This window comes from Oncorhynchus keta, chromosome 34, assembly GCF_023373465.1.
Source record: "Oncorhynchus keta strain PuntledgeMale-10-30-2019 chromosome 34, Oket_V2, whole genome shotgun sequence".
Taxonomy (NCBI): Eukaryota; Metazoa; Chordata; class Actinopteri; order Salmoniformes; family Salmonidae; genus Oncorhynchus; species Oncorhynchus keta.
In genome coordinates this window covers 65,969,991-65,981,261 of record NC_068454.1, presented here as the reverse complement: position 1 = coordinate 65,981,261, position 11,271 = coordinate 65,969,991, and the positions used below count along the sequence as shown (strand labels likewise).

Sequence of the window (11,271 nt, the reverse complement as noted above, 5' to 3'; positions counted from 1 at the left end):
AATAGGGCAATGTTCTGTATCCCACCCCAACCTTGTCACAACACAACTGATTGGATCAAATGCAATAAGGAAAGAAATTCCAGAAATTAATTTAACAAAGTCACACCTGTTAATTGAAATGCATTCCAGGTGACTACCTCATGAAGCTGGTTGAGAGAATGCCAAGAGTGTTGAAAGCTGTCATCAATGCAAAAGGTGGCTACTTTGAAGAATCTCAAATATAAAACATATATTGATTTGTTTTTTGGTTACTGCATGATTCCATATGTGTTATTTCCTAGTTTTGATGTCTTCACTATTATTCTACAATGTAGTAAAAAAATAAAACCCTGGAATGAGTAGGTGTCTCCAAACGTTTGACTGGTACTGTATATAAAATAATGTTGCTTAATTAAATAACTCAGTTACTCAATACTTACTTTTTAAAAATCATTATAATAAACATAATACATGTACACTAGTTTCTGGCACACTTCAGTCTTAGCAAATATATTCATTTTTTTACTGGAGGTGGTATACACAAGCTAACAAGCAAAAGAAACACACAAAATACACCATCACATTGAACAAAAACAGTTCAAAATAATCTCTTGAATACAAACACTGACAGAACTGCATTTGAGAGCATCTTTTTTTCAAACAGTTCAAGTTGGACCGAAACATCTCAGTCAAAAAGGGACAAATTCCAGTTAATGTGGAATTTAGTTCATCAGTAGGATACGTCAATGGGTAGTATTCACATACTAGCAAGTCAGCACTGCATTTAAATCCCTTGATTATTATGACACCATTAATGTCCATTAAATGATTATACCAATAATCAACAATGCAACACATTGCAAAGTCTATGAATTGGCACTGGCGATCTGTGTGTCACTAGTGTTGTTTTAGGGGAAGAGAGAAACCCAATCCAATGCTATTGATTCACAGATTCCCGTCACCACTCTCAGCTGCCTCAAAAAACGTTTCAAACCTGTGCCCTCTGCTGAAAACTCAACCGTGGGACAGAGTGATCTGGGGCCGCATGTCAAGCGCTCAGAGTAGGAGTGCTGATTTAGGACAGTTTAACCTTTTAGATCACAATACAGTGCCTTCAGAAAGTATTCACACCCCTTGACCTTTTTCCACATTTTGTTGTATTACAGCCTGAATTTAAAATTGATTCAAAGTGGAATGATGATGTCAAAGTGGAATGATGATTTCCCCAAAAATTCTAAATTATACTGAACAAAAATATAAAGGCAACATGTAAGGTGTTGGTCCCATGTTTCATGAGCTGAAATAAAAGATCCCAGAACTGTTCCATATGCACAAAAAGCTTGTTTCTATCCAATTCTGAGCAGACATTTCTTTAAATCCCTGTAAGGGATTATCTCTCATTTACCAAGATAATCCATCCACCTGACAGGTGTAGCATATCAAGAAGCTGATTAAACCCAGTGGGTGAGCCTGGCTCCCAAGTGGGTGGGTCTATGCTCTCCCAGGCCCTGCGCCCCTGCCCAGTCATGTGAAATCCACAGATTAGGGCCTAATGAATTAAATGGACTCATTTCCTCATAACTGTAAATCAGTAAAATTGTTCATTGTTGAGTTTATATTTTTGTTCAGTATAATTAAAAATGAAAAGCTCAAATGTCTTGAGTCAATAACTATTCAACCCCTTTGTTATGGCAATCCTAAATAAGTTTTAAAAAAATACTTAAAATAAACAGACATTGAATATCCCTTTGAGCAGCTGTGCAAGGTGAAAACTGAGGATGGATCAACAACTTTGTAGTTACTCCACAATACTAACCTAATTGACAGAGTGAAACTAAAGAAGCCTGTACATAATTCAAATATTCCAAAACATGCATTATGTTTGCAACAAGGCAGTAAAGTAATACTGAAAAAAATGTGGCAAAGCAATCACTTTTTGTCCTAAATACAAAGTGTTATATTTGGTGCAAACCCAATACAACACATTACTGAGTACCACTCTCCATTCTTTTCAAGCATAGAAACGGCTGCATAATGTTATGGGCACGCTTGTAATCGCTAAAGACTGGGGAGTTTTTCAGGTTAAAATAGAAATTAAATGGAGCTAAGAACAGGCAAAATCCTAGAGTAAAACCTGGTTCAGTCTGCTTTCCACTAGATACTGGGAGATTAATTTACAGTTCAGAAGGACAATAACCTAAAACACAAGGTCAAATCTACACTGGTTGTTTACCAAGAAGACACTGAATGTTCCTGAGTGGCTGAGTTACAGTTTTGACTTAAATCTGCTTGAAAATCTATGGCAAGACCCAAATACAGTTGTCTAGCAATGATCAATAAACAATGACAGAACTTGAAGTATTGTGAAAAGAATAAGGGGCAAATGTTGCACAATTCAGGTGTGAAAAGCTGTTAGAGACTTGCCCAGAGAAACATGTATTGACTAAGTGGGTTGAATACTTATAAAGATATACTGTATTAGTGTCATTTTTCTTCCACTTTGACATTAGATTATTTGTAGATGGATTTAATTGTATGTTTTTTTCCAACCATTTTAATCCCACTTTGTAAATGTTGAAAAATTCAAAGGGTGTTAATACGTTCTGAAGGCAATGCATATACGCTTAGCAGGACACGAGGGCTGCAGCTGATCTTACATCAGCACTCGTACTCTGAGGGCTTGGCACATACTGGGAAGCTAGCCATTACTTTAGTTTTGCACACCACAAGGCAATGAAATGTAACAGGCAGCATTGCACACCACCATATAGACTTGGGCTGAGTCCCAAAATGGCACCCTATTCCCTATAGAGCACTACTTTTAGGCTCTGCTGACCTTTATAGTTCTTGGTCAAATGTAGTACACTGTTAAAGGGAAGAGGGTGCCATTTGGGATAAAGACACTGAATCACACATGGTTAGCAGCATTGATGAGCCATAGAATGGGTTATTACTCCAGTTTGATTCAGGGTATAGTAGTCATTACCAAAGCATTACAGGCTAATTATTTCACAAGTTTATGCATGCATATAACCTGCACACATGTTCTATGATCACAATCAGAAATGGTACCGATTAATAGTAAGTAAGGAATTCTGATCATTTTCTGCAACTGTGTAGACTGAATAAAAAATAATAATAGGACAATTGAACTCAGAATTGCTGTAATGGGCACACTGAAGTGGCATGAACCTTTTTGTATTTATCTTTTGACACACAATGACAAAGAAACTGATTAAAGAAGTTACAGTTTTTCTGAAAGAAATAGAACTAACCCTCGCATATCTAGCAACTGCACCGCATAGCAACAGAACCTTTCACATAAATACATAATATATTCTCTTTATTTTCATTTAGAGGAACAATGTTCGTAAAAGACTGCTACTATTTGAAGGAATAATGCATGTTTTAGTCCGCATCTTTAGAAAACTACAAACTTTTTCCTGGACACACAGTTTTTATCTGCCTTGAATAAATATCTCAAATAATCTAGAAGAGGAAGAATTTATTATCCATGGGTCACAATAGTTCAAAAAGGTAACTGGCAAATATTAAAGCCTCAATGAAGCACAAGATAATTCAATTACAACTAATAACACATACTTAATGGTACTGTAGACTTGTAACCACATTTTCAAATTCATTTTGGTTTCTCTTAAAGGGATACTTCAGGATTTTGGCAATGAGGACCTTTATCTACTTCCCCAGGGTCAAATGAACAAATGGACACCCTTCTTATATGTTTCTGATTGCGGTTTGAAGGAAGTTGCTAACTAGTGCTAGCATAATTGCTAACTGGATTTAGTGTAATGACTGGAAGTGTATGGGTATTTGCAGCTAGCAGGCCTGGGCAAGTCCAGTCCTCTGGGTCCTGATTGGTGTCACACTTTTGCCCCAGCTAACACACCTGACTCCAATAATCAACTAATCATGAACTTCAGTTAAAAATTGAATTCGTTTAAAATCAGGTGTGTTTGCTAGGGACGGGGAAAGTGTCACACCAATTAGGCCCCCGAGGACTGGAATTGTCCAGGCCTGAAGCAGATACCCAGCTAGCAGATACCCATAGATTTCCAGTCATTGTGCTAATGCTAGTTAGAAGTAGTTTTGCAATCCTATCTTCCTTCATACTGCACGCAGAGGCATAAATAGGGTGCCCACGAGTTCATCGGACTCTGGGTAAGTAGAAAATTGCCAGAATCTTACAGTATCCCTTTAAGGTTTTGGCAACATTCTGCAAACAATTATGTAAATTGACAATTAGAAAGGCAACATGACAAAGCTACAACTTTGTGCAGGAGGGTAGGCTAAGCCACAAAGTTGTGATTTCTCAGATAAATCACAAACCAATCAAATCTGAGCTTTGCTGAAAACCTACATTACATACTCAAATAAGTACAGATATAGATAGGTTCAGTGTTTTTAGACTAATAAAAAATATTTTTGCTCATAAGTATATTAAAGAAATTCCTATATCTCACAAAGATACGTTGTATAGTACTTTCTGCTATTGGTACAGACGATGCATCCTGTGTTCCTGCGTCCCATGCTAAATGCCATTGAACTTCCATTGCATTTCACTCTCTGTGTGAGGACATGGTTGTCTCTCATCCTAGATACAAATCACATCACATCAACTATCCTCAAATCGGAGACTATACTCAATCACAGATTTTCATATTAATGAGATTGAACGGGATCTTAAGCACTTACAAATTCGTAACATATCATACGAATTGTAGGAAATATACATTTATTGTGCAGGACGTAACATATCATACAAAATGAATGACATCGTATACAATTGTGCACAATTTTCTGGGACCCATTTTGGCTCGTGAGCGCTACTTTCAAAACTACTGGCTGAACTTATCTAGTATCACCTTCAGTAATCCACAACCCCACTATCTGATCATCCGGAACAAGCAGTCACAAACTTGTAACTGTATAGATCAACACAAATTATGTCCTGCACATGAGTACATCGGCAAAAGGCCCCAGGAGGTTTTTGTTAAAGATGCAGCGCACCCACACCAGGTACGTCGTAAAGGGTTTGATGTTTTCAGAGAAGGTATAGTTCTGGTGGGGGAGAATATAAGGCATGTACGTGTTCTCTCCTTGCTCCTGGATCCACACTTCGTACTTCACTTCCCTGACCTTCAAGTACTTCAGGTTCCAGGGGATTTGCCAGGACACAGTCAGCTTGGCCTCGTTGGTGGCCTGAACCGATGTCTGGCACTGGGGCTCTCTGACCCGGCCCGGGTGGACCGTGCTGGCAGGTTTGGCCTTCTTCAGGTTGGGCCTGGTTTTCACGATCGCTCTGAGAGCCTCTAGTAAAGAAGGGATGTCCACTATGGTGTCCTGGTAAATACGATAGAGCCACTCAGGGTTGCGGCAGCACAGATGTCTGGGTACTTCCTTACTGGTCAGGATGTGATCCTGCTCTTCCTTATCCAGGTGGGCTATACCTCCCTGCTCCCAGGGTCTCTCTGGGTAGGCCACAGAGTTCTCCTCCACCATGTTCCTCCAGGCCACATACTGCAGGTCCATGCCTGGTAGAGAGGCCAGGGTTTTGTAAGGGGTGTACTGCTCTGGGTTGACCGCATAGGGGAAGAGCTCCACAACGACGGCCCCCCGGGGGAGGAAGAGAGAGGAGACCAGCTGGGCCCCGTGCATGCTGACCAATATGGAGGCCCCGCTGATGACCTTGACGATTCTGGGGAAGTTCTGCTCCTCCAGAGACACAGTCACCGCTCTCATCTGGAACTCCTGCACTAACGCCAGGATCAGCTCCGCTTCGTTCAGGATGAGTCTGTTGATGGAGCGACTGAACACTACAAAGTACTCATCCTTTTCCTCCGCTGCACTCTCCTCTCCTCCTCTCGTGGTGATATTGAGCTTCTCCATCAGCGATGAGGCAAACTGCCGGATCTCATTCCCAGAGACCAGGATGTTGGCTTTGGGGCCCTGTGGCTGGACAAAGCCGTACTGGTACCATGTGGTCATCTTGGACAAGCCCACGTAGGACTTAGTAAAGCACATAAGTTTGCCAAAGTTCCTCAGCTGCTCTTTGAGAAGTGGCTGCTTGCTGCTCAGCAGGCGGTAGAGGTCAAAGTGTGCGCCCTCACCCCAGCCCTCCATGAAGACCAGGCGGGCCTCATCGTCCAGGTCCGAGTACTGCCGCATGGTGTAGAAGATGGGCAGCAGGTCATCGTGGAACACGTGCATCAGGTTATCCGGATTGAACCGGTTGAGGATGAGGGTGACGTCAGGGACGAACACAGGCTTGGGCATGAACTTGAGGGCAGCTGCGGGCAGCTCCAGGAAGTTGAAGTACTGGGTGTTGTGATCCTCAACAGAGGACAGGTCCAGCAGGGCCGGCTGGAAGCGCCGGGGCCCCAGGTTGGGCAACATGAAGGAGGAGTTGCTGTGGAAGAAGACAAACTCTTCAGCCTCGGTGCAGTAGCACAGGTAGTCGAAGCGGCAGATGCGGTCAGTGTGCATCTTTCCGGTGCAGACCATACGGGTGCCATGCTCCTGGAGGGCGAGCAGAGCGGCGTGGTAGTCTATCCGGGCCTGGGACAGCTCCTGGGACTGGCGGGTCAGCTGCAGCTCCTCCTCCAGTACTGCAGCATGCTCACTTAGCCTCACGTACTTCCAGAGCAGTGCTGCCACCACCGACACCAGCAGGCCATTCAGAATGGCCGCCACGTTCATCCTGCAGCTCGCCGCACGCATCACAGCTCCACGTCCAATCTGATCTCTGATCTCACATGCATGCTCCGCCTCCCGCTAGCCAGGCGCCGTTACACCTGGAGAGGGAGAGAGTGAGAGAGGGGGTGGGGGGGAGAGAAATAATTTTTTGCATATTACTGATATCATGTTTCCAACTGAACATACTATATTTCAGACTTAGTAATCATAGAAATAATATCAAAGTGTAAGCCTATTATTTTCAGTGCATGATGAAGGTCTACATACCGGTAGAACAATTTTAGGGATCAAAGTCCCTTCCGTTGGAGAAGTCTTTGTCTGCGTCCCAAATAAAGGGATACTCCGGGATCTACTTCCCTAGAGTCAAATGAACTCGTGGATACCATTTTCATGTCTCTGCATGCAGTTGGAAGGTAGTTTCTCACTAGCTTTAGCTCAATTGCTAACTACAGTTAAAGCAATGACTAGAAGTCTATGGAAATAGCTAACAACGCGAGTTAACATTGGCTCGCAATACCTCTAACTTCCTTCATACTGGACGCAGAGACATACAAATGGTATCCACAAGGTCGTCGGACTCTGAGGAAGTAGATAAAGGGACTCATTGCCAAAATCTCAAAGTATTCCTTTTAAATGCACTACTTTTGGCCAGGACCCATATGGCTCTGATCAAAAGTAGTGCACTGTATAGGCTAGGGAAAAGGGTGCCAGTTGGGACGTATCCTTTGTTTACCTTGGTGGAAAAGCACAGGCATTCCTAGAACCTCAAATCACATTTCCCTCCTGGTTATGTCTTGATGAATGACATTGTGAGAAAGGGGAAAAGAAAAGTTCCTCTTAAAACTACACTAACCTGCATAGAGAGAACAAGTAAGTCATGTGGTGAGACAGGCTATCTGCGTCCCAAATGCTATTCCCTATATAGTGCACTGCTTTTGATCACTCCAGGACCCATAGTGCACTACTTTTTACTGCAGCCCTATCTTGGGAATACAGTGCCATTTGGGATGCCGCCACTAATTCAGATCCCAAGCAGCTGCTTCCAGACTATGTGGGAAAGTAGTCATCTAAAGGTTGACTGCTACAAGAACAAATGTTTCAATAGGCTAGCCTCTGCCTGGAATACTATAAATATCACTTTCCATAATAGCGGCTGAGATTAAAATAATATAATTATTCCAGTATAAAAAAGTTGAGTAAATAACATTGAGACTTAATTCATTTAAAATATGCTTTATATCACCATGATAATTTAGCAATACTCAAAAAGAAGAGTCAAGAGAGTTAGCGTAGTCATTGGCATATATAATATTCATCAGAATCTACGGACTATCTCCCTAACCTTCAACTTTGGGCTGTAGACACTAAATACACTCCCTTCCTCTCCCTGGAGCCAGATGGTCTGCAGTAGGCTTGGTAGGTATACTGTATATGCCGTATTCCAGAGTATTTGGAAATAGCCACGGGATGGTTTTTCAATACCAAAGTAAATACCTGCAGTCAACTTGTGCAGTAGGTTAGGAAATAAAGCAGATCACACGTTCTTCATTTCACCTGTCAGATTATTATTCATTATGAAGTGTAGGCCTACCGGTAGTCCCCAGTCACGTTTGTTTACATGCACACAACATCAAGACATCGGAGCTTTGTGAGTCACATTGTTGTGCAGCATGCGCCAGGTGATCTAGTTAAAGTATGGAATTCACAACTAAATGTTTGCCAGCTAAATATCTTAGAACTATTAAAGGAAAACCCCCACCCAAAAACGATATTTTGGTATTTGTTTCATTAGTCCATTGTTGACATACTCCCAAGTTTTCAAGATGTAACTTTCAAAATACAGAAATCTGGCCCGTATGATGAATTTTGCATCATGTGATGCTGTGTTTTACAGAGCTAAATGCTCTGAAGATGTGAATTTGGTTTGCTAATTTAGTACCTAGTTATCTACGAAAATGGAAGTATCAATGAACATGATTGTGGGAAATTAATGAATGCTCAGTTTGTCTGGCGCTGGAGTACCACGTACCGCTAGCAGCATTTTAGACACAGACTTAAGCGCTAGCCATCTAGTCTATGTTTTATAAATGTGCAATGAGTATAAAACATGATTCTGGTTAACAAAAATGGATTTTCATATGAAGCTTTGAAAGCCAGATCAGTGATTATTGCAAAAAAAAGCAGGTTAAACTATTTTGATAAAATAATTAAATCATTAGTGGGTCAAAGGTTTATATTTATAATCCCAGAATTCATTAGATTATTCCTGTTTGAAATCCAGTGTATTAATTGTGCAACAAAGCTTATTCAGAGAAAAAGTTTCAAAAATCAAGATAAATCACCCATAAACTTGAAAACAATCTAGATATGGTTTTTAGGCCTACCTTGCTGTCTAATATTAGTTGTGTGTGCAGCAAACTGTGAGCAGATTTCTTTTGTTACTTTTATAAACTTTATGAGCTGTGATATCTGTCCTGCAAATAGTTTATCAGAGACTGTAAAAATGTTTGCATGCGCTCATTTTCATTTAACTAGCAATCACTATGGTATTTTCCATGTACTTGTTAGCATTGCTAACCTTGGTATTACAGAGGCTCAGTGGGGTTTGAAAATAGTGCCCCTTGTGTGCAGCGCCGGTATTACCGAATATCCCAGGATGGCACAAGATCGGTTTGAAGGTAGGACAATCTGGATACCACCCAAGTCTATTTTGCAGCCAAGCCTATCCTTCAATCTCATGTTGAGTAAAACAAATTCCAGTTTAACTCTACCTCAATGTCTCTAATGCTTTGAGCAGCAGATATGGAGCACAAGATTCATAGAGCAGATATCATGGAAACATAATGAACAGGCATTGCCACTTCTAACACACATTTGGACAGACACACATGCACCTCTGATTTCTTAAAATGTTCCTCTGTAAAATCACTCTATCCTAAAAACTCCCGGAGAATCCTCCTTTGCCACTAGCATCCCCAGAGAGCAGCCATCCCCCCCATGGTCTTCCTGTCTCTCCAGACTGAGCTCATAAAGAACTCCAGTATCTCTGGCCTGACTCGGTCTCAGTCCCAAATGGCACCCTATTTCCTATTTAGTGCAATACTTTTGACCAGGGCCCATTGGACACAGCCAGCCTTACACTCTCCTAAAGCCCCGGACTCTCTCTCCTCTAGCAGCCAGCCAACCCAAGGGCCCTGGAGGAAGGAGCCAGACTGAACAAAGACATGATGGCTCCATCTCTCCCTCCCTGCACTGTTTCACTCTCTCTCTTGCTGCTCTCATTCTCTTTCCATATCTGCTCTCATATGCTGCAATAGAGGCAGGCTAAAAAAAGTCTTCAGGCTATTTTGACATCCAAATACATAGGCTACAATATGTCAGTGGTAGTAGTAGGCTCAGTATTTGTGGTAATACCCTGCAGTTGTAGCTAAGTTATAGGAAAAAGATAACTTTTTTTCATTATGATTTGAGATTTAGTTAAGCAAAAGAGCATGATACAAATTCAGGTGGGAAAAGTCTTATTGTATCTATAGATGGAGATAAGGGCTCCCATCTATAGATACAATATGATAGCAATGCAGATGTACTGGTACTCAGAATACTCATATGTGAACTGCACTACATTTGAAGATAAAGAACGATGGGAGTCACTCAGTTTTGGGGCCTCCTTTTTTCTCCCCTCCCTCAAATATTTGACTTGGATCGCCATTTGCCAAGGGCACTGGCAGAGGAGACAGGTTTGGTTAACTCACCTCTGCCCACTGACCCATATTGTACTGACAGGGGGCTAAAGCCCATAATTAGACACTGCTCGTGACCTTGACAGCTGGGCCTATAGACTTCATGACCTGGATGTCATCAGGAGTACATGGCTGTCCCAAATGGCACCATTTCCCCTTTACAGTGCACTACTTTTGATGTGACCTGATCAGAAGTAGTGCACTACAAAGGGAATAGGGTGCCATTTGAAAAATAAATTACCTACAGGGTTCCTCTGAAGTTTGATTTAGGTCCAGAAATTACTTCTAAGATTTCAAATATACCTGTATAGGCAGATAGCACAAACCCCTCGGCTTTCCCTTTTAGCCTACCGGTACCCATTTAACCTACATGCGTTTAAGTTGGTATGATATTCAGACAATACAACTTAATTTTACTCAATCACATTCACGAAGGACGAGAACTGGGCTAATAGTGCTCAATGAATTTTTTTGCTGCTTAAATGTCACAGCATGAAGACCTAAAGCAGCATTGCCCTCCAATCCATGAGGACAAGGGCAATGGTGCCAGTGGTGAGCGTTAATCCTCCCCAATGCACACAGGCGGCCCACAGGGATGCGTGCAGGGCCCACTGCAATTCCACTGTGCCATGTACGGAAGGTTTTTCCAAACGTCAGCCTGCCTTCTGTGATAAATTAGCAGGCAATTCCATGGCATCATCTTCAGCTAACACTGCACTGACCCACTGAGGTTTCAGCTGGAGATCAAAAGTTTTTGTGAGTGAAAATGTGGATCCAAACTCCACCGCTCCACTCCCCAGTGGTCTCCCTAAAGAGGCACCCCATGATGCTTTCCATA

The 11,271-nt window shown here is 41.9% G+C and overlaps 1 protein-coding gene across 1 annotated transcript in view; it reads right to left on the bottom strand.

Moving 5' to 3' along the window:
- Nucleotides 1-415: 415 nt before the first annotated feature.
- The window catches only part of LOC118367714 (protein O-linked-mannose beta-1,4-N-acetylglucosaminyltransferase 2), a 19,468-nt gene continuing 8,612 nt past the window's right edge, over nt 416-11,271 (bottom strand). Inside the window, exon 2 of the mRNA XM_035751325.2 lies at nt 416-6,791. Within this exon, the coding sequence (XP_035607218.1) occupies nt 4,942-6,717 (1,776 nt within the window). The 5' untranslated portion in view covers nt 6,718-6,791 and the 3' untranslated portion in view covers nt 416-4,941. The remainder of the gene's footprint in view (nt 6,792-11,271) is intronic.